Source organism: Lasioglossum baleicum, chromosome 6 (genome assembly GCF_051020765.1).
Source record: "Lasioglossum baleicum chromosome 6, iyLasBale1, whole genome shotgun sequence".
Taxonomy (NCBI): Eukaryota; Metazoa; Arthropoda; class Insecta; order Hymenoptera; family Halictidae; genus Lasioglossum; species Lasioglossum baleicum.
Window position 1 is genome coordinate 1,870,091 of NC_134934.1, and position 22,722 is coordinate 1,892,812.

A 22,722-nucleotide genomic window follows, 5' to 3' on the forward strand; every position below is an offset into this window, starting at 1 on the left:
GATCGTCGGAGCGAAAGAGGAAAAGAGGACAGACGCGGACGGAAGAAAATTGAAGAAGAGTAAAAAAGGAGAACCCCGGAGAGGGAGGCGGTGATGTTACTCGATCTCCATTCCCGTGAAGCTAGACGACGCGACAAAGCGATCGCGAGATTCGGTCCCCCAAGGACAGTTTATCACCGACGACCGTCTAAAACCGTTCGGCGTTGGGCTCTAGGCGAAGCTCGAACTTTGAAACCGTTCGAACCGGTTTCTTCGGACCGTTTGAATTTCCGTGCTCTTCGAACTGCAATAGAGTTGGTCGAACTATAAGTTGTGCCAAACTGTGATTCGCAATAAGAAGACTCATGATTTTATGCATTTGAGACACGAATGAGTAGATCAAATATAGTACGTGTATACCGGGAATTACAAAATTACTTCCAATACGCTTTAAAAAAATTTATATGGTATCATAATCGACTTAAGACTTTCATTTAGATTTTTTAAAATCCTTTATAGCACCTCCGGAGTATATTATGCTGCTATAAACGCTCGTCAAACCAATCCTCCTTCATTACCAGCTTAAAACGTTTTCGTCTGGTAAAAGTACACACAAAAACTGAGACGCGAGCTACAATATTAACGAATCCTTTGAGATTCCGGTTTCCAATTAGTTTTTAGTGATTTCACTAGATTCTAGGCTAACGAGATTTCAGAGTCTACTAAATGTGAACGGTATGCATTTCTTTTGAACCGAAATACTATTTTATTATACTATTTTACGTATTCGAGGGTTTAAATATGCCCGCAGGTTCCCGGTTAGCGTCGCGCGAGGACACATCTTCGAGATCGTAAATCGCGAAGGCGGGAAACGGGGCGCGTATCAGGAATGCCTGATCCCGATCGGCGGGCCAATTAATCCGGCAATTTTCCGCTCGTAAATCATGCAATTAGACGAGGCCCGGAGGAAACAAACCGTCCCGAAGCGAGTCGTAAACGCGGCGGTGAACAAGAGCCGCACGCTTTCGCAGCTGATCGCCGCGCTGCGCCGGTTACCTCATCTTTTTTCGCCCGGGTGCGAGCCGGTGTTCTCCTCTCTCGTTGGAACGTGTTCGCGGTAGGAAGTTGCGAAACGTTTCGCGAGTAACGTTTCCCTTTCGAATCGTTTCCAGAGGCTCGGCTATCAGCGCGGGATGATCAGCGCGATTATTAGAAGCTCGCCTGCCGAGGGAGATCGGTGAAACGGCGGCGAGACATATTTTTCGGATGTATCTCGGGAAAAATCTAGACACGAGACCGACAACAAGAGAGAGAAAGAGCAAAAAAGAGGGAGAAAGAGAACGAGTCAAGAGATCCGGCGAACTATTTACCGGCGACAGTTCGCAGTATTGTTCGCCGGCTCGCGTTCCGTGTTCGGCGGAGGATCGGAGAGAGGATCGCACCTAATAAGAATCGAACCGTACGAGCCAGGAAGCGACACGGCTGCACAGTTTAGCCGGTGCTCTCGCGGATCGCACGGCAGTTAACCTATCGACAGATAGAGTTTCACTTCTCCGGTGTAGCCGGCCGACAACGCGGCCGGTTGACATTAACCGGGGATATTTATCGTTACGCGTCGGCCGATCGACCGCACGAAAATCCGCCGGGGACGGCGAGGTGTTTCCAGGTTTCGCGAAATTGTTAAATAAAACATGAGAGAACCCGGGGATCGAATTCCGCCAAGCGTTTCGAATGTAAATAGCAACAAATAGCCCGCGGGGCGGAACGCGAAAACTGTTGCGTCGTCGGAGACATCGGAGAAAAAGGAGTCCCGTTTCGAGGTGAGAAGAGAGAAGCGGCGATGCAAAAAGAGAGGAATAAACGTGCGCGCGAGAGAAGTGTGGGGGTGGAAGATTAATGAACGTTGCAATCTCTCGTAATAAATTTTCCGGCGTTCTCCTGTAAATTCATCGTTAAGAGAGTAATTCCCTGGTAAATTTGGCCGCCATTAACGATATTAAGAGCACCCCGTGGCCGCCGGCTTCCGGTTTATGGGCCTTTCGAGGGCCGCGGCGCGGTCCGCCTGGGCCGCCTCGAATTCATCATCGAGATAAACATCGGTTTTTCAGCGGATAATGTTTCACGTCCACCGGGATACACGCCGGTCGATCGTTAATTATCGCCGACGCGATGCCCGCGTGCCCCAACTTTTCTATCGCTCCGGCCTTTTAATGACCGTCGTTAGAACGAGCGGACGGCTAAGTTTTACGAGACGCGCCGAGAGGACAGCCTGGCAGATTGAGAACGGCTGGTCACCAGGTGCCGTTCCACTCTCCTTCGACGAAGAACGCGACAAGCAATCCCTGCCATCTGCTAAATCGGACGCCTCCCGGCTCGTTCCGAATTTTACTCCGATTCAAGGGGGTCTCCCGCTCTAAAGCATCATTTTACCCGCATTATTTGCCAATTTCTGTAAAGAAATTGGACGGCTGCTTTGTATAGAGGTTTTGAATTGTTGGTGAAGAGATGAGGCATTTTGAATTTCGAATTCTGACGTCAGAAGATGGGACTATAAATAGATAATGACGACGAATTATTAAAAAAACGAAGCATCGAATCACTAAGTGCATGCATCCAATGCAATTTGAAAGAATGTTACTTTTATATGAAATGGCTACAACAAATCTGAGATGTCGGATAGCACCCACATGCTTTTGATAAGAAAATCTAATTGGCTCCATTTGACAATCCCGTCTTCCCTAGACGCTTACGCCATGCGTACCTAACGTTATCATTAAACTAATCACAAACACATACATAATAAAGTACTGCATCTCATGAAGAAGCTGAGTAAACAAATTTAAAAAGTGGTATTCGATACCGAATGTACTAATTGATACATTAGAGATACAGCTAGTCGACGTGCAAGCGAGTCGCAGGATTGAAATGGTCCCCATCGCGATTTTTCTGCGATGTTTGTTATCCGGAGTTAAGTGGCTCTCCTATCCGCAGGAAAACTATAATTATTGATGCAACGAGTGGAGGATGCCGGATGAAAAATGTCCCGGCAACGGAACCGGACAAGATAAACCGTGCTAAGTCTAGAACCACCGGTGGAAAGAGTGTGCGGTGAAATATACGGTTCCAGGAGAAAATATTTAACGAGATAACAGGGTCCGTGAGGCGTGAGAGAGAAAGTAAAAGACAAAGAGAGAGGTGTATTACTAATAGGACGAGGCGATGCGAGGCCGAGGTCGGTCGGACGCGTGCGAAAACAGACATCATCATCACGGCTGTTAAGTGAAAAGATAAATACCCGCGAAAACTCTCCGAGGCCGATACTAGTTTTTACGGGTCGCAAATGCGCCGCGAAGGAGCACGCTGAAAGCCCGGGTAATCGTCGTATGGCGTGTGGCCGGACATTAACATATAATGGTCACCGTCATTCTTCTCTCCGTCACGTTGCTGGGCCCCGTTTAATCATTCCCGGTCACCCCGTCACGTAATCCCCTTTTGGAACGATTGTCGGCCGAGATTACCGGGCATTAATTTGAAAAATGTAGCGACGTCGCCGGCGTAGCCGAGGCGTAAGCTTATTAGCCGAAAAAACACGAACTACGCCACCATCAGTCGACGATTACGCCTGGGTCCTGGTTAAGGGGAACTTTCGCGCTTCGAATTTATACGAGCCCGGGCCCGCCAGTTATACCGTACCAGAAGAGAGACAGAGAGGGTGGAGGAGGGGGAGAGAGAACCAGCTATCCAGCCGGAAACCAAGTCCGCGAACGATCTGGCGACCGGTCTCTTCTCTCAGTGTACCCTCGCATCGTCGAACTGCCAATCCGAGTTCCCCCTTTAGACCAATTTCACCGGGCGGACTCTTCTCCTTCGACTTCCTCAGAAGGCTCGTCCCCTGACACTCGAATTATCCGGATAACTTAAGCCCACCGTTACAACCCGCCACGGACCTACCGACCAATAAGCGCTACGGACGCTCGGGGAACCTCTAATCAAGACGCTGGAAACGAGTCTAATTAAAACCGGGTCGCCAGAGAAATGAATCGCCAATGGCTCCGTACAAACAGAACCGCGATTTTATTTCCATCGAAACTTACGAGGGCTGCCGAGGCATCGCATCGGCTCGATCTCGATGGGACGTGGTAGCTGAGATCCGTATCGTAGTTTTCATACCATTACCTAACCCACCTTTTTACCCGCAAATTAGAATACTTTCGTTATTTGTATTGGAAAATTGTACACAGGTTGAGATCGGCATTGATATTCTTTGCGTGAGCGGTGATGAAGAGGAGATTTTTATGATTATTTCTGGCTTCTCTCTATCTAGCTAGGTGATAGTTCAGAAGCACCCACTATCATAGAGAATCATGTGGGGGATGCGAGCATTTCTGTGCTGGACTGAAGGCTCCGAGACCATCAGCTTAAGACACGGTTGCTGCTCAGCAGGGGACACCGAGCTAGAAGTTTATTAGGCATCAAAACTGCGGATCCGGGCGTCTCGCGACACAATCGGCTCTCTCTTTCTCTGCGGCCGAGTGAGAGAAATATTTCAATGTAATCACTAATCCATAGACGCCCACGCGTTCACAGTTTTCCTTGTACCGGCTGTCCTCCTAGATGAATAATCGGATAGGCGGGCGTAACGAGCTGTTTTCGTATTTCTCGTGTAGTCTCCACCCACAGTCTTCGAGGGGACATCCTCGAAAAGCTTGTCGCCAGACCACGGCCGGGGCCGGGTCCGAGAGTCTACACGCGGGAATCGGGTCGCAACGATGATTGATGAGCCCGGCTCGCCTAATTGAGAACGAAATTCGGTACGAATAACTCGCACCGGTGACACGCACACACGCGATATATCTGGTACATCGTGTCCGAGAGGGTGAGTTTAAGAGCGAAGAAACGGGCTAGAGGAGGATAGAGAGAGAGAGAGAGAGAGTGAGAGAAAACGCTCGTGGTTGGGACACGCATAAATACACGAGAGAGCTTGCAGTGCGAGCGGGCACGACCGATGACAGATTGGCAACACGGTTCTACAAAGTACGGAGGGGAAATAATTCGTCGGCTCGACAACTTCATGACCCCTGAAGTTACTCTTTCGCTGCGACCACGTTTGCGGTGCAACTATCGGGGGGAGCCCGACGCGACGCAACTGGCGTCAAGGAAATCGCAACGAGCGAGTGAGCGAGCGATTCGCCTGGAAATTTAAACGCGTCATGGGGACGATCTACGCGTGTACCCTCGCATAGCTTTGTTATCGGCGCGAATGCATCCAACGAGGCCCTTGCGCATAAATAAGCCCCGGTGTGACGTCGCTTGGAAGTTGATTAACCCACGTGCCGCGCGGCACAGCGCGAAGATACTTAATCGCGCGCAAGTGACGCGTTGTCCGCTCTCAACGTGGTCTCCGCACGAGCGGCCGGGCCGCTCGGCCGGTCTCGGAAAGAGCCGCACGCGGGCTTAAACGGAGCATTTTCACCGGGGCGAATAAAGTTGCCTCGATAAATAAAGCGGATTAGAGGTAATTGAGAAGGACTGAAGGGTGTATACGCCTTTCTCGTTAGCCGGCGGAACGATTCAATTACTACCAGTGCCGGGGGTTCACGATTTTCCAGGCTCCCGCGTTATTAATCAATGGCCAGAGAACCAGCAGCACACCGCTCGGTGCGCGTCGATCTTGAGAACCTCTGCTTCTCTCTCTCTCTCTCTCTCTGTGTGTAGCTAGGCGACTATGCTTGATTCGGGGATATCATGATCTAATGCACCGTGGACGACCTAATTACGGTTCGACCGCGAGCAGGCACATTTCATGCTGACACGCGCCGTTCCCGGCTAAGCAGACTCTATCATCCGGTTTACTGGCCGATCTCTAATTAGAGGTTAGCCTGTAACCGAATTGACCGGTCCCAAATAAGCGCGATCAAATATTCCGTATCCAAACAACGAGCTCTCCGCTGCGAGTGCTGGGCAGACGGGAGACGTGGACGGATTGCCCTGTGGGGCACAGGCCTGGCGAGGTCGAAGTCAAGGGCAAAATCGCCACGCCCACTTCAGACTGTCCGCGAGGAGAACTAGATTGATTGGTTACTATCGCTTTCTCTGTCGGTATTTTCGCTGGAACCCTGGCTCAAAGACGAAAAGCACTTGTTGCATTTCGGATGTGGACATTTCTCTGTGGGTCATTGATCTGAAGCTCACTCGGGGCAAGAGTGACAAGAAGGAGAACAGATTAAGATAGGTAATCTTCTATCTCTTTTTTTGTGTAAGAATGAGGTACATATTTTTCCATTGCCAAAATTGTTCTTCAATATTTGGTATTAGTTTCTCAGAGGACTCACAAGGGCTCCGAAATCTATGTATTACAAGGATGGCTATTTTTTTAGTTAACATTAACTGGATTACTTTTCCTTAGCACAAAAATTACTGAACACTAAATATTGCACCTTTAGCCAGCAACTCCTATCTTCCCTTATCACCTTGGATCATAAATTATTTAAGACAGTAGTCCTTAAGGATTCAATTAAACTTCACGAGCAGCTTCATCTAACTTCTCAACTTCTGTGAACTAACTTAAACCGTTAGCTACTTATATCTGGTGTACCAATAAAATGGGATCATACGGGGGTCTAAAGCGAGTCTCAAGAGCGTTTGTTGAAGCGAACAATTCTAAACTACTTTTATAAACCCTACTGATGTACAATAAAGTCGATTATACCAAATCTACGATTTATATCATTTTGACTGAGTCGTGACTGTCAGTCGTACTAAGAGCGTGTCGCTGGGCAGAAACAGTGGCCAAACAGGAAGGTCGTGACGCACCGTAAGAAACACCAAATTTAGGGATTCTCCGGCGCGCTGAATCGTCGTGACGCGTTGTATGGGGACAGGAAGTATTCGCTTTGAGGCGAAGAAGAATACGGGGTCGGTAGAAAAGAACGAGAGGCCGGGGACGTTGGATGGGTATCGGTGACGCGGTCCGTCAGGAAGACTTAATCCCGGTGCGCGCGCGCGTGTCGGCGAACCATTTGTTTCGAGGGTGAGGAATGCCCGGCGCTAAGAAATCGGCCGGTCGACGCTTCACCGGCGATAGGTGACGTTAAGAAGAGAAATCACGCGCGGATCGACGACGGGCACCGAGAGGAGCCGTAGCCCCCAACCCCAGATAGACTATATCGACAAGGTACCCTACCGCGTCGCCGACACGAGGAGCACTGTAAATGGTAAAGGCACAGACATGGAGCAGCAGAGAGAACGAGAGAGAGAGAGAGAGAGAGGCACGAGGGGAGAAGGTATACGGTGTGTAGAGATCGCGGTTGTGTGGTTGCCGAGCCGCGTGTGCACAGATAGGCCGAAAGTGGTCATGGGAAAGGTATCGGTGCGTTAAGGCCAAGACTGGATTCCGCGGGGCGAGGCCGGCTCGTTGGCGGGTAGGAGTGTACAAGGTCTTCGATACCTCGTAAATTACCACTCGGGCCCCCTCTCTGTCCCCCTCCCTCCCACCGTGTGCTGCCATCGAGCTCTCGGCTCAACTAATGTTAAGCTGCCTACGTTTTCGTCCTGTCGGGGAAACACTGGCCGTCCGGAGAGCATCTCTCTCTCTCTCTCTCACACACACTCATTCCTTCGTTGATTCCAACCCTCTACGAAAAAACACTGGCGACGCGGCACCGCGTTTCGACACATTCTAGTTTACACTCTTTTTCGAGGGAGCCTCTCTCTCTCTCACACACACACTCTCATTCTCTCCTCGCCAAATGAGCCGATCGAGGCCCGGGCCCGTCCACCGTTTATTTCCAGGCCTCCGGTGAACACCGGCCAGAATCGATCGGAGATCGAAAGCGAAAGCTCATTAAGGCGCACCCGGGTTTGTATATTCTTCCCCGAATATTCTTTGGTTCGTAAATTTTCTGACGGCCGAACATTATTGGGAAACACGAGACGCGCAGCGGACCGGCTACGAGGCACCGCGATCCTTAACAGCATCCTGATTCCTATCTCCAGCTAGGGGAATACGCCCGGGCCTAGATATTCCGGATTCCATTCTTCCCGTTATTGTCCTCCGCCACCACGGTAAACGTTCTCCCCGACGGGCTTAATACACGTTTAACGTTCGTTAATACCCTATTCGGTAAACTGAGCGCGCATTTGTCAGCGTCTTTAATCGCCGGCCATACTTTACTTTCGCTTCGACCGCGTGGCTCGTACAGACGTTCGCCAATGTCAGAATATTATATTTCCTTCTGCTTTTCTTTATTTATTTGTTCACCACGGCTTCGAGTTGTATATCGTTTAACTGAGTGTTCAACTTTGATCTTTGAGATGCTGTGTATCGTTTCTGAATTCCTACTCCAAAATTCTGGAGTCATTTAAACCTCAATAACTATGTTGTTTGTAAGTATCGTTTCTACTAAGCTAATGACGACGTCCATTAAAAACATGAATATAATTGAATTAATTTTATATGATTTTATCATTTGATGCATATGTGAAACTGGTAATACACGGTAAACAACTTTCCGCAGACAAATCAAAGACAATCGAAAGATTCGTTTGTGTTCGAGAGACAAGAAAATCCTGACGGACTAAAAGCTCTCTGAGCCAATCAAGCTCGTCACCCACCTGTGACTCAGCTCATAGAATGCTCATTACGCGGATAGAGCATTATTGAACAATTTCAGCAACGCCAGCAACGAGTGACCGATTCATCTTCCTCGAGGACTTTACAGCGGCCTTAAAAGTCACGCGGCAAGGACTCAATCGAACATATCCGATTAAAGCCGGCCAGAGCTTACGTTTCCAAGATCGTATGTTGGGGAGGAGGAGGACCGAAGAAATTTCCCGAAAAATGCGAGTGAACGAAACGCTGACGACGTTTATTCGGCCGCGAACGGGCGTAACCATGTCCCGGGCGAGTCCTCGTTCGGTTCAGAGGAGAGCCGGGACTCGCGCGAAGTCGACTTTACGACAATATAATTTTGGTAGCGACACACCGACGGCGTGGAATGCGACGATCGGAGTCAACGAACGGTATAGAAGTCTTCGATACGTCGTAAATGGCCCATCCCCGGGGCCGTATCCCGGTTCTCCATCTCGGTTCGAGTACGCGGCCCCGGGTATACATACACGCATAACATCGTGGACCCAGCCTACGTTTTCGTCCTACCAGCGTATAGGAAGGCTCCTCTGGACAACGAACGACCGAAAAACACTGACGACGCGGTCGGGTCCGACGAACAAAGCTCGGTAACTCTCTAGTATACGAGCGAATCCGCCAGCCGGATGGGCAGGCCTACGACGAGGACGACGGGGACGTACATTCCACGGTTTTAGTACCGAATGTTGACCGACGTGGTCCGTGTAGCGGATCCCTCGATCGAGACGAAAACAATATACACGAAATGGAATGATGGCGTTCCCGTGTCAAACACGAGCCAACGAAACGTCGAATAGGAAAGAGGCGGGGACCGTCGTCGTGTTTCGACGCGAACGGCGTAGAAATCACTCGATATCTTTCAGACCTCTCCGGAACAAGGTTCCTTCTTGGATTTGATTTTCTCGGGTTAGGCGAGCCTCGATCCACCCGGGTTATTTCATAATTTTACTGTCCAGGCTTTCGGTAGCCGTGTCCATCCGAAATGGTTTCCTGGACCACCGTAAGACACACTGGTACCATGCAGAGATCGTAAGTTGCCGGACACGTACAAACTGTGCTAACCCTCGGACAGCGAATCATTCATTGCTTCATTTATCAATTTTGTCTCATGTTGTCATTCCGTTCCACTCAATCTCGATATATGTATGTACATAATCTCGAGAACGTATTTTCGAACTTTTCGTTGCGGATCCAACTAGAGACCTTTGCTCGAGCTCGAGCACTCGCGGGTGCCCGCGTCTCGCTACCGCCTCCGCTACCCGTCGAGCGAAAAAAAGCAACGTAAATAGTCGCGGGGCGTATCGGTCGGCGACATTCAAAGCGAAAAAGTATCTCAAAGAATATTTCAGCCTAAACGGTTTTCGGTCAGCGGCTATTAACCCTGTGCAGCGGGATTTCGTTTGAAACCGAGAAGGAACCGATGGTCCGTAAAGCGGAGCGCAGGACCACGATGAAGAGAGCCCGGGGAAAGAACGCACCGGGGAGAAGAACCGATTACATCGACGGATCGGGGCCCCGACTTTCGACCGGGTATTCACGAGAGAGAGCCTATTGTTGTGCTTAATTTAGCGTTAAATTGTTTACATCTCATTAATCGCCGGGAAGAACCTTGCGGGCAGACCGTCATGATCATCGATGCACGTCAGTCATGGACCGTGGGCATCGCTTTAATTTCGAATTGACCACCATGCCCGGGGCCCTGTGTTGTACCTCCCTCCTCTTTCCCCACCTCCCACACCACCCCCCCCCCCTCCTACCGTACAACGAACTACATCTCGCGTGTCTCTTGTTTCACCGTGTGCACGACGGAAAAAGAAGGGAACCGGGGGCCCTACGGGGCCCCTGGAGTGTTCCACCGTCGTCGTCGTTCCGCCGCGGTCCGCTCGACTGCGTCAGGGGCCCCGACGAACGACAGTGGAGCAATATTGGAACTCGAGCTCGACTCGACCGGTTCGTTCGTTCACTGTCAGTCGAGTGCACTTCGCGGTAGCGACACACGCAGCCACGTTATTCCGCCGGGATACGGCCGACCGATACAAAACGTCCGGCTCCGTCCACCTTGAACCGCATCGCTCTCTCGAGTAGCCTCTCTATTAACCCCGGCGTTTACCGTTCGTTCGCGAGCCGTGCATGTCATTATACCGACGCATTTTCGTGCTGGAACCTCGACGCAGACTCTCTGGAGAGTCCCAGCCGAGTACGAAGTACAGAAGCACCTCGATCGTTGCTTGAAACGCGTTGCGAAACGCTGCAGGAGTTCGTGGACTGTGCATGGTGGAAAGACATTTTTCTTAGTGCATTATATGCCGGCGATTATTTCGTTATTTTTTACTTTTATTCCCCTGGTTCGCGGAGAGTTAGTATGATTTTTCGTACAGCTTCTTCTCCATTGATCGTTCCTAACACCCGTTGAATTAACGTAACAGAAGGAGTTAAGGTTTACGAATATCGAGGTTCTGCTATCAGCAAGGATGGTTTGAAGGTCGCTGATGGACTAACCACACGTGCTAGTTCACCAGTCGTTCCTATCGTCGGTTTCTCGCGTAACAGTCGTCGCTAATATAGGAAACCCTCCGCGATTAGATACAGCATAGTGAATGGGTCAAAGAAACTTCGACCACTCCCAACTCGGTTATCGGGTACAATACAGCCCTAATACGAGAGCGCGGGGATTGAATAGAGTTCCGACGCCAGTACGTTTCCCAGCTACCGATGGAACTAGTCGAGATTACACCCGGAAGTGGCTAACAGTTTTAACTGCCGCGCTAGTGGTTCAGGTGGTATCGGAATGCCAATTATTTCCGGGAAGCTTTAGTTTAATGTAAATACTTGAGAGAATCGAGCGATTCGGGGAACGGTTAACCCGCCGCCACCGCCGTAAACGTGTAACCGTCGCTGGTCGCCACGGCGACCCGTCGACAGTGTAAAATACGAAACCGCTTGATTATCTGCAGTCATAATTCCTCGTCTCGTTCGTTTTTGTTAGCGCATTAGTAGGCCCGAGCGCAGGCAACACGCGATGATCATAGGTATAATTTCACATAATGAGAACTCCGGTAACCGATCGGTTGGGGGATACACCACCACGACTATCTACACGGAATCTCATGCTATCGGCTTTCAATAAGGTTGATAAAGTCAACCGCGCGAGCGCGCGCGCACGAGGCCGCGGAGCCTCGACGCCTGTAAAGGAGATGCAACCCGCGAATAATTCACCCGTTATCTAAACCATCTACCGGCTGGTTAAGCAATTTCTCGAGAACGTCGATATAATGCAGCGTTGCACGCGTTTACGTTGCGAGCGGAGAATATTCCGCGAACCACGCACGAAATTAGAATGTCTTCGCGTGTTTTGCCACGGCGCAACACGCGGCGGCCCGCCGCGATCAATAATAATCGCAGGCAATTTAATCGGCCGCTCGGATCGATCCGAATCACTTTCACCGCGACGGTGGAGGCAAGCGCTAATTTAATGGACCGATCTCCAGCGGATTATATAACATATTGTCGAGCGATTTACCTGTTAGATGGCTGCCGGTGAACTCGAAGTCGTCGTCCTGGTCCCAGTGCTTCAGACTCAAGTTGGACAAGGATGTCGCGTTCGCGAATTCCAGATTCGCGAAGTGCCAGTCGAGTATCTGACGATCCTTCGAGGATAAGTATACGTCGCTGTAAATCATAAATGTATTCTTCTTGATGGCGGGTTCGCGTGAAACGATCGCATCAATAATAAAACAAATTACGATTTACCTAGGAGGAGAGGCTTCCAATTCCTGCAGCTTGGCCTCGATCTCCTTCTGCTGCTCGGCCAGCTGATCCCACTCCTAAGGCAAAGCGAATAAATCAGCATGCGATGCCTGAAATATTCTAATTGCGTAAATACTATTCACACCTTGCATGCGTTGTGGAGGTCGCGCAGCTTCGAACGCAACACGAACTCTTGCGTGATGTCGCGCGTCGGTAGTTTGCTTTCGGTCATCTCTTTGTACTGTTTGTTCAGCTCCACTAAGCGGTCCATGATCGATATCATCTGTAACAAGTATGTAACAGCGCGATTCATAAAATAGATCCGAAAGATTTGAACGAAAAATTGGAGCAGACGAAATGCTTACTCTGTGCTGATTGGTGATAAGTCGGCCCTGAAGCGACAAGACTGAACGTAGGTGGGCTACCTGACGTTGTTTAACACCCTGTTCTTGCAAACGTATCACCCACTCTAATGCTTGACCTAATGACACTGGCCGCGTATTGCTGCTCTGGCCTGTAGCTCCGGTGCTACCCACATAATTAAAATCTAATTGATGCGAAAGGTACGACGTTGCCTCCAGTAATCTGTTAAATTCTCTCTCCACCATTTCATCTTTGTCTTTCGGGACCTAGTCAGAACGATTAGATTTATTATTTTCTAACACATCGCATATCATATACTTGCAAATATATGGTTCTACTCGCCGTTTGCCCGTCGCTTTCATATAAAGGACACTTTTGACGAATTTTGTGAAGTTCCATGTTAATTTGTTTGCTGAGAGTCGTCACAGGATTTCCGCCTAAACCTGTGACTACCATAGCGCCTAAGTCAGCTATGTACGAAGACTTGCGGAACGTTGCGATACGACCACCCACTCGGTCCTGTAGAATAAAAAATATATATTATAGGTGAATATATTTTATAGGTGAGTATTAGAATTGTAACAATTACCCTAGCTTCCAGTACAATTACTTCTAAGCCAAACTGCTGCATCTGCTGAGCAGCAGCTAATCCAGCTATACCTGCTCCTATCACTATCACTTTTCCTAGCTTTTTAGTAGGTAAAGGCTGAAAGGAAAATACATTAGCATACTTTCAGTATTAATTAGTTGTTTAATGCACCCACCTTCAATCGTTTGAATACACCAAAATTTATAAAACCATGTCTTTCTAAAAAGGCATGAATTCTTCGCGCCAACACTGTATCGCTGTTATAAGGTGATTCTATCGCCGGCAAAGCATTTTCAACAATTAATTGTTGTTTCGGATTTTCCAGCCATAACTGCAACTGAGATAACAAAGACAGTTTGTAAGTAAACTCGAAAGTTGAAAATGCAGGCCAGCTATATGTTGTTAAACGACTTACAAGTCTGTTTCTAATATGAAGAAACACTTTCTGCGTTTGTGGTGGACCACCCGAAACGTCTGGGAAACAAGCTGCCTCTGTAGAAGTTAATTTATCAAAAGGAAGACGACTCTGGAATGCAGCTCCTTCCAATCCATTAAGTAATTCTTTCACTGCAATCACAAATATCCATTAAACTTTTTTCATCAGATGAAAACTTTTTTGTAAAAGATGTATTTACCATGTGGATCTTCATGATCGCTGTCTTGATCATCCTCCTCTTTGACCTCCACCTTCGTTGCCGACGATGTCGGAGCAGTCTGTGGTATGGGAGCTTCAGATTCCTTTTTTACTTCAGGCACAGGTTTTTTCTCTGGTGTCACAAGACCAGTTTTAGATTTCTCCGATGTGTCAGACGCATTCTCGTCTTCCAACTGATTATACTTTTCTTCCATTTCTCTATATTCCACCTATAAACAAATAAACGTGACAGACAGCTCTAATAACATAGTTTTCAATGAACATGCTTCTAATGATTGTTTGTTGATAAACAGAGCTTAAGGAAAAAGTAAAATTCCACTTTGACATATAGGTTAAACACCTGAAACTCTATTTATGACATAAAAGTTCCACGAAACACTCGCATTTCGACTTGTACAGATCATGTATAAATCAATTGGAGAAATTAAAACTTATGACTACCCATCACACGAATAAATATAACAAATAAGAGGTTTAATCAAAACATAACCTAGTATACTTGTTTACAACATTGAAATGTTTACTGCAGCTATGCACAGACTCTGGATTACACGTTTTCTTGAATGACGATTCATTGAATATTGCAGGAAAGTAAACATAAACGTAATATCATGAATAATCTTTGGAGGCGTAATATTTGAAACATTGGACACCACAGTAATTTTTGTGAAAATAACCTTCAAAACGACATAACATTTTTACTACTTGAGACATACAACAGAACAAACCTTCGCCCTTTTCCTTCGACTCATATCGCTGCTGTATTGTAGACTTTCCACAAAATGTAATTGTTGCCGTGCGAAGTTACACAGGTTTGTTTTGACTCTTCAAACCGGCGGCACATACAATTAGAAAAGCCAGAAACTACGAACAATATAGAACACAACGATTGTCAGAATTATGGATTGTCATCGACATCTGTAGGAGAACAATGTTTACTCCATCTTTTCATGAACAACAGTTCGCTGAGAAACTACTCTTTCAATAAGTATTGGCCACAGACGAGATGTAGGAGTAGGCCTTATCAGCTCTGAAATTATTTCCAATTTCATTTTGTTACAGCTTCACTACAGCACGTGTCTCGTCAGTGACTTCTTCTTTATTTGAGAGAACGCCCAGGTGACGTTATCTAACAGGCAATCTGTGGCACATTTTGTTTAGAGGTTTCGTCGATTTGCCATAAGCTAGCGCCACCAGGTCGCTTCTCGTCGAGAAAACTTCCTATACCTATACCTCATCACAGACTTTCGTAAATCTAAGCCTGGCTCAGAGCAGTGGTATTTCATCACATAGAATTTACGTTTATATATGTAATGCAAACATTAAATGCGACTTAAACTTGATTAACGTAAGCGGAACAAATAACAAAGGTTGAAATAAATAACAAAGAGAGATGGGAATTTACGTATGAAACAAAATAAAATACATTCGTCACCTATCCATCAACAATTTCTCACTTTGTTTACTTCATTGCAGACTCTGAGTAGATTAAGCTCCACTGTGTATCAGTGCACAAAAAGTCAGGGCAGACCCTTTTTTTACTGGCTTACTATTGTATTCAATAGGTATCATATGAAATAATTATTAACAATTTAATTCCATGGAGATTATATAATATTTTAGAGATACGCAGAAGTCATTCGAAATGTACTGCAGTATTAACTATAAATCTCAAACTCTATTACCTCTGTAGGATTATTGTGTAAGATAATTAATTTTGTAATATAAAAATTTGTTTTCAAGAGTTAATGATGATCATAGAAGGGAACTTGGTCCTGATATATCTTGTGCAGAGTGGCTCTTGAGAAACGGAGCTTATGTCAAATGGAAAGACTCTATCAAAGAAGTAAGAGACTATAATGCTCTACCAACAACGCACAGTAATTATTTCATCGAGGATGTTAATGCTATCAATGCTGGAATTAGTGATATTGGATTTCCACACTTTGGTGGGTGTTACTTAGGATTATGCTTGCAGAAAGATTATTATCATGATTATATGAGTTACTAATTTAGAGGGATGTAAACATATAAAGAAAGTAAGGCTGGAGAGCTGTAAATACATCAATGATACAGCTATATCAATGTTATCTATACTGAAAGATTCGCTTACTGATGTACTGATTTTGGATTGCAAAAACATTACTGATGACGGGTTACGGAAATTGAAAAAGCTCAAGTATGTATAATGAAAAAAAATTCATGACTTTTGTTCCTCATTTACATGTATTGTTTTCAGAAATTTAGAGCATCTAAATATTCGATCATTACCGTACGTTAAAAATATGGATGCTGTATGTGCAGAAATCAAGGAAGCACTACCTAATTGTAATATTTATACTGCATAAACGTATTATAACATCTTTCATATGAAATTTACTGTAAAGTAGGAGATACTAAATAAAATAAACAAACTCACATATTATTTCCAGTGAATGGACTATATTTTAAATCGACATAAGAAATTACACCTATTTATACATATATTTAGTTCAGTGCAGAGACCGGAAATGGTTCGTTTGAATTCCATAGGCGGAAGTGAAATTAAAAAATTTGCCGCTAAAATTCAGTTACTGATGTTGGCTAGCCTGTTTCGTCGAACGTCATTTGCTGTTCGAAGTTTGAAATTGTTTCATAAGTGTTGTTCTGTAACTGGCTGTGACATTCAAGAGTTCTAATCAACATGCCGCAGCATATGAACATTTTATGCTGTTATTCCTGCAACATGTATCAGGTAGGTGCTAGAACCACCGAAATTATGATTGTGGTTCACAATTTCGAACGTTTTATTCATTGCAAAGTTTTCAGGTCCACATAGTTAAGAAAGCAAAAAACTGGCAGTGCAAAATATGTAATGCAAAACAATCTTTCAGACGAGTGAGTTTCAGCAATTCATTAATTATTTTTACTGGTTTGTAGTGGACACTACAACAGTATGTCTCATCTGTTCAATTGTAAAATGAATCTACTAGAAAATAACGATTGGGCAAAAATTTTAGATTTTTTTCCAAGGATCTGGGAAAGATTGTCGTATTCAGGTACAAAAATTAAATGCCATGAAGGCATATGAAGGTCAGACAAATTCATCATTCGAAACAGTCACTAATACATATGATAGTCAGCAAGTTGATTATACCAACCAACCTGAGTTGAAGGTGTCTGAAAACAAATGGGCAAAGTATTTGGATACTTCTGATGAAGCCCTGTTTAATACTGTGCAAGTTTTGGACCATGAACAGGTTAACGATGAAACTAACAATTCTGTACAGATGGGTAGCGAGAACACGTATGGATGTTCCCAGAGTAGCCATTCTTACTATAACAAAGATTCTCCACAGAATGTTAGTCTCGATGATGAAGAAGAATTCAATAATCTTGTAGAACAAGAACTACATCATACCGAATTAGATACAAAGAATGAGAGCAAAAGTAATAATTCTAAAGGCAGGGATTTAGTGAAGACAGTAGATGCAATAACTATTTTTGATGATAACGAGGACTTTGACCTTGCCATCGATTTTTAAGTTTTTGATGTTTCTATAATTAGTATTTATTTAATTAATACAATTTGTGTTTATTTAGGTTTAATGCGATTGATTGAAACACAGGCAATTGTTTGGACAGTATTTATTTGTTTATTTCACATGATTTAAATACATTGTTTTAATTTGAAAATCTTGAAGATATTCTCAGAATACTAACTGAGAACCTAGTACATAACACAGACATACAATTGTAAAAAAATAAAATGCTAATGGAGACAATTGCGCGGCCATTTCATTTAAATAATATACAATTTCTGTCGGGACAAGAGTAGGTATTGTCTAAAATCTCGTTTATTCGTTAAGTGATTACATCCAATTCGATAGAGTGTATAGGTCCATCAGCATTCCATTTTTTTTCTCGTAGAGACTGTTATAACAGAGAATTTAAAAGTATGGCAGCTGTACTGGAATAAATTGTTCACGGTCGTACGAAAGTTAGAGAGTTTCCTCGCGTGATTAGGCGAAAGATGCTTTCTTTTTTTGTTTGGCAGGACAATTTCGCTATTGTGTTTGTTATTTCGTTGTGCGTATCAGTCCACAGTCAAAAAATCCAAATTCGAAGTGCTCTGATTGCGGTAGACTCGAATTCTTTCTTCCCTTCGGACAATCTATCGTCCGATAAAATGCCAGCTTCACCTACTTCCGGTTGACCGATAGTTTAAAATTGCTCTAAATTTCATTAGGCAAAGTGTCGATACAAATGATCTGTTTCTCCTTACAAAGAGACCTAAAGAGACGGTGGATAAATAAATTATTATAAAAAATATCTGCTATTAAGTAAAAAAAGGGATCGTCATCGTTTGGATCGTTTGTTTTGTTTTTCCTGTTTTTTTTTCGTCGCGAGCGTCGACGAAACGCTATAATTTCACGTTGAAGAACAGTTTGTTTATCGTTTCAAAAAATCTGCGCTTCGCTCGAATCGCGAGCTCCGCCTCTAAATGGAATCAAAACGTTCGTCAATTAAATATATCACGTTTCCGTTTCCTTTCAATTAAATATCACTAAATAAATTACGTTCGTTAAATGCATCGCGAGAATTAATTAATATACATCTAAGGCAATGCATCGCGCATCCTTCGGCAACACGTTCGAAAGAGAAACAAATAAACCAATCAGTACTGGTGTCTATGCCGCCGGAAGTTCACGGTGTCTTGGTGATGCCTCCAACTGCTTTGCCAGCTTCGACTGCGTCTGTTCCAAACACTGTCCAACAAGAAAGCAAACACTGCAGACATTCCGTCGAATAATTTTATCCCCTACTCCACTCTTCTACAACCCCGGCAAAAAGTATTCGATCTAATAATTTGCGGGCCAAAATTGAACACGTTTGTTCTAAAGGTGTAGCATGAGGTGTACCCCATCTTCTAATTTTTACATAACATTGAACAGTGCATTATGCAACGTGTATACAATATTGTCTTTTGATTAAATATTTTCTGCCAGAGACAATACTTGAAGCCTGAAGCTCTTGGAAACGGGCTTACTTACTTTTGCAACTTTTTTCGTCTCTTATTAGGCGGACTACCGAGTTCACTTTCACGAATAATTTGCAAAGCTGACGGTACAAACATATCCTCTAAAGAAACGAACAACATGAAATCAGCGATCATGAGAAAAACCTGTTGCCACAAGATTAGCCTAGCTCCTTACCGAACGTGTTCACGTATTTTCTCTTCGAAATCAATCTCTGATGTGGCTGCGGCGGTGGCATAGCCTCCTTTGCACTGCCAACAGTGCAATCTCTTGTACCCTTGCATCCTTTCAAGTGTTCCAACTGATCGTGAAGGTACGATCGCTCAAGCGGTGTCAACGATGACAATCTGTTCCATTGTTCGAATGGATCTGCGTTAAAAATTAAAAAAGTCTCTAAAATCATGATGATCTACTATCACATTGCTGAAGGGGGTACAGACTAGGTAGGCCTCATTAGAGGAGAACAAAGATAAAACGAACACAATCGTGTAAAAATCGATTGGAGACTTCGAACAGATTTTACTTAAATTTATTACTTATAGATGGGTCGATAATTAATCATACAAAGTATTCGTATGTTCATCGAACTTCGTCAAAGCAGCACAACGCAAAAGTAATCCCGGATTTCAGTCGTTTAATTCTGTACTCCCTTAGTTGACGGTTGTTACGAGGCTCGCTTACCGATCCTCAGATTGTAAAACGTGACCAGACCGGTGGTGAACTCGCAGTAAAGGAAATTATGTGTCGCGTTGATCGTGCGGATGCACGAGTAGGTATTATTGTTGGCGTTCATACAAAAACAAAACGGGCCGGCGCTCCACAAGGGAGCCGTCCGCCAGTGATCGTTATCGTGCTCGAAACAATTCATTTTCTCGGTCAAGCATTCCTTCTCCAGCTTGGCCTTCTTTCGCAGCTTCCTCTCCTTCTTCTTCAGGCGCTCCTTTTTCAGTCTTTTCCTCTCCTCGCGGGCTATCTCTTTCTCGTCCTTCTTCGTGTACGTGTCCGGCTCGCAGTAGCACTTGTGGCGAGCTTCCAGGGGATTGTTCAGCAAAGGCGGCAGTCGTCTGTTGCTCGACAGATCTATAACATCTATTGTTTAAGCAAGATACACTCGGTTAACAGACATATTCAAAGAAAACGTCTTGTGAAATTGATCACCAACCTTGCCTGTTCTTCCTATCGGGAGACTCCAAAATGGTGACGTCTATCCTAGAGGGACCAAGGTTCGTCGTTGTCCTGTTTTTGTGAACCTTCGGAACCTTTCTCGTTGGAAGAACCGTCACTGGAGTCGTCATCGGTGTCGTGGACAGGGTCGAAGGCAAGGACCCTGTTCTATAACGACCCTCGGTAGCTACTTTAGCGAAGACAGTATCTGTTTTTTGCGGCTCGGTTGACTCTGCTTGATTAGATGCTTCTGACCCAGTCTGCGAGTCCATTTCCATAGTGGTCTCTCTATTGAAGTCATTCGTAGTGCCCAGAGTGCTCGAAGTCTCCCTTTGAACCGTTGTTTCCTTCATGGTGGTGGTAGGAAGGGTAGTAAGTCTAGTCGTATGGAACTGAGTAGTCTGAGCGGTGGTCGTGCTCTGCGTGGTCACGGTGGTTTTCACCGTTTCGCTGACATTGGCTGCAGACACCTCGTCGTGAACGCTATTCGTGAGCAACGTGGTGTTCCTGCGATGATGATGGACCTTCCTGCGGCGCTGGGGCTTATCCTCCTCAGTTTCCGTCCGGTTGTTAGCGGTCTCTTTTATTTTCTGACGACGGGGCAGCTTTTTCGGTCTGATTGTCGTTGACAGGGTCGTCGCGATAGACTCTGTCGTGGTGAACGGCTCGCTCACAGTCGTCTCCGTGAAGGTGACAGTCAGTCTTGGCTTCTCTGTGGTCTCTGTAGTCGCGATCCTTTCTTCGGTGACTTGGTCGAGTTTCAGAGTGGATCGGGCAGTGGTAGTTGTGGGGCTTGTGGTGGTCGTATGCTCATGTTTCTTGTGATGACGGTTTGGATGTGGCTTTGGCGTGTGGTGGTGCGGCTTCGGAGTGTCCTTGGTCTCCTTGGTGTCCTTGGCGTCCTCCATAACCTCCTCCGGGTCAGTGATGAAGTGGGGCCGCTTGATCATTAAGTGCCGCTTTATTTCCTAGAAAGAATACCATGATGTTAAATGAGCGAGATTAAATAGCTGTCGCAAAGACTCACTCTCAGAGTTTCCAGCTGCATCCTCATCTCCCTTATCTGCTGCTCGATCTCCCGCCTGGAGATGCGCCATTCGTTCGGGTCCTGATAGACAGTCTCGGAACAGTTCACCCCGCCTTGGGGAAGGACCGAACATTTCGGTGGCAATGACTTCCTTGTTTCCGAGTGACGAGCTTGCGTTGCCTATGTGAGCAGTGTCGTTTTGTTAATCAAATTAGTAAATAATAAATAGTAATTTAGTAAATCTAGTTGATACATTTATGCACAAGAATACCTTCAAGTCATCCAGTTCTTCTTCTATGCTCTCCATGATCTTGGTAACGTGTTCCACGGTATCCTTCTTAGCCACGCTCCTCCGTATCCTCCTGTGCCTCCTAACAACGTCTTCAATGTTCAGCCGACCCTTCACCACCTTGTCCAAGCTGGGATCAAAGTCACCCATGGAGTAGTCCATCAGGTTATCGAATTCAAGCTTCTCATCGGTGAACGAGCGATTATCAAACCTACTCCTGAAGATACGTCTGTCCATTAAACACCGTTAGCGTGCTTATCGAGGTATCAGCAATTTTTTAAATGATCCATACCCAGCAAGGAAGCTCGCGTATTCACTTCTCACGTGCCTGGCTAGCTGGTTTAGCTCGGCCAAGAACTCCTCGTCATCTTCTTCGTCTATGGCGCGACGGTCCCGTTCACCGTCATTATAGTCATCCTCATCCTGGTTCGTATCTCGATGAGCATCTTTGCTAGCTTCGTTCGACACTTCTCGCTTGCCTAGAAAAATCGTGAACGACCGTGATGCATTACGAATTTCTTTATTTTTAGGAACCTACAGTAGCGACCACAGAAATATTATATTGAAAACGTAATGTGTAAATATGTAGACTGTTTGCAATTTTAGGAGTCAGTTGTAGGTGTCGTCTACACTGCGATGTTCCTCCTCAAAGGGTTAAAACAATTTAGCCACAACATTCGCTGCCCAAAATGTTCAGGAAACTGTTCTTTTATTGACCTTTACTGTGGTTCCGTTAGGCAAGATCGTTGATTAAAAACTTTTAGTACCTCGTCTGGCGAAGTACCTGGCCACATCGGCGTAGTTGCCCGTTATCCTATCCCTGCTAACGCTGTATCGATGCCCATCGTAATCGTTCGACTCCAATCTGGTGTAAACCACGCCGTTTGGCGTGAAACAGGCGCATTTCTTCGAAATCCGTGGCGGAGGAGCTGCATATTTGCATTTGTGTCTTCTCCATCGGTGACCATCCCTCTCGCAACGCCATTTTTGACCCATCACGCAGTTCGCCTGAGCTTCGGGTCTTGAACATTCCATCGCGAGTCGTTCGTGCTTTGTCGAATAACTCGAATGCACTGGGTGCACTCTGTTGTCCAGGTGAGGATCCGCGCCTGGAAGAATCGTGTTTATTAAAATTTTTAGAAATAAATTTGTTGAACAATTTCTCATCGATGCATCTTTACAATCTTAATAATCGTAAATTAAAAGTATTAGAACCCGCCATTTTCATGGGGGAGTTCGCGCTG

At 45.6% G+C, this 22,722-nt stretch overlaps 3 protein-coding genes across 6 annotated transcripts in view; 1 reads left to right on the top strand and 2 right to left on the bottom strand.

Moving 5' to 3' along the window:
* Su(var)3-3 (lysine-specific histone demethylase Su(var)3-3) overlaps window positions 1-14,967 on the bottom strand; it is a 136,394-nt gene extending 121,427 nt beyond the window's left edge. The window contains exons 1-10 of the mRNA XM_076426623.1: window positions 14,709-14,967; window positions 13,961-14,189; window positions 13,741-13,892; window positions 13,501-13,662; window positions 13,326-13,442; window positions 13,079-13,255; window positions 12,739-13,002; window positions 12,519-12,656; window positions 12,377-12,450; window positions 12,147-12,295 (exon numbers count right to left, since the gene is read on the bottom strand). Coding sequence (XP_076282738.1) covers window positions 12,147-12,295; window positions 12,377-12,450; window positions 12,519-12,656; window positions 12,739-13,002; window positions 13,079-13,255; window positions 13,326-13,442; window positions 13,501-13,662; window positions 13,741-13,892; window positions 13,961-14,189; window positions 14,709-14,732 — 1,486 coding nt within the window. The 5' untranslated portion in view covers window positions 14,733-14,967. The remainder of the gene's footprint in view (window positions 1-12,146; window positions 12,296-12,376; window positions 12,451-12,518; window positions 12,657-12,738; window positions 13,003-13,078; window positions 13,256-13,325; window positions 13,443-13,500; window positions 13,663-13,740; window positions 13,893-13,960; window positions 14,190-14,708) is intronic.
* Window positions 14,968-15,208: 241 nt separating this feature from the next.
* On the top strand, window positions 15,209-22,541 carry LOC143210104 (ATP synthase subunit s, mitochondrial-like). Of its 3 annotated transcripts, XM_076426631.1 has the most exons (7): window positions 15,210-15,385; window positions 15,457-15,545; window positions 15,724-15,929; window positions 15,997-16,159; window positions 16,220-16,308; window positions 16,413-16,714; window positions 16,789-17,018. In XM_076426631.1, the coding sequence occupies exons 1-6, from the start codon at window positions 15,374-15,376 to the stop codon at window positions 16,439-16,441; spliced, it is 588 nt and encodes a 195-aa protein (XP_076282746.1). In that variant the 5' UTR covers window positions 15,210-15,373; the 3' UTR covers window positions 16,442-16,714; window positions 16,789-17,018. The 3 variants fall into 3 exon arrangements, with proteins under 3 accessions (XP_076282745.1, XP_076282746.1, XP_076282744.1); XM_076426630.1 differs by lacking the exons at window positions 16,413-16,714; window positions 16,789-17,018 and having other exon boundaries at window positions 15,209-15,545; window positions 16,220-16,406; XM_076426629.1 differs by lacking the exons at window positions 15,210-15,385; window positions 15,457-15,545; window positions 15,724-15,929; window positions 15,997-16,159; window positions 16,220-16,308 and having other exon boundaries at window positions 16,455-16,714; window positions 16,789-16,857; window positions 16,980-22,541.
* The window catches only part of Sulf1 (Extracellular sulfatase Sulf1), a 90,119-nt gene continuing 84,989 nt past the window's right edge, over window positions 17,593-22,722 (bottom strand). For both annotated transcript variants that reach the window (XM_076426615.1, XM_076426616.1), the window contains 9 exons: window positions 22,246-22,587; window positions 21,771-21,957; window positions 21,461-21,695; window positions 21,190-21,369; window positions 20,161-21,130; window positions 19,680-20,087; window positions 19,176-19,367; window positions 19,014-19,101; window positions 17,593-18,728 (listed from right to left, as the gene is read on the bottom strand). In XM_076426615.1, coding sequence (XP_076282730.1) covers window positions 18,638-18,728; window positions 19,014-19,101; window positions 19,176-19,367; window positions 19,680-20,087; window positions 20,161-21,130; window positions 21,190-21,369; window positions 21,461-21,695; window positions 21,771-21,957; window positions 22,246-22,587 — 2,693 coding nt within the window. In that variant the 3' untranslated portion in view covers window positions 17,593-18,637. The remainder of the gene's footprint in view (window positions 18,729-19,013; window positions 19,102-19,175; window positions 19,368-19,679; window positions 20,088-20,160; window positions 21,131-21,189; window positions 21,370-21,460; window positions 21,696-21,770; window positions 21,958-22,245; window positions 22,588-22,722) is intronic.

What these genes read in the sequence shown, in the direction of transcription:
- LOC143210104 (XM_076426629.1), top strand. Translation starts at nt 16,664, where the DNA reads ATGCCGCAGCATATGAACATTTTATGCTGTTATTCCTGCAACATGTAT. An exon ending in ATTCCTGCAACATGTATCAG is followed by an intron (nt 16,715 to 16,788) that starts GTAGGTGCTAGA and finishes CAAAGTTTTCAG; the next exon opens with GTCCACATAGTTAAGAAAGC. An exon ending in CAAAACAATCTTTCAGACGA is followed by an intron (nt 16,858 to 16,979) that starts GTGAGTTTCAGC and finishes CAAAAATTTTAG; the next exon opens with ATTTTTTTCCAAGGATCTGG.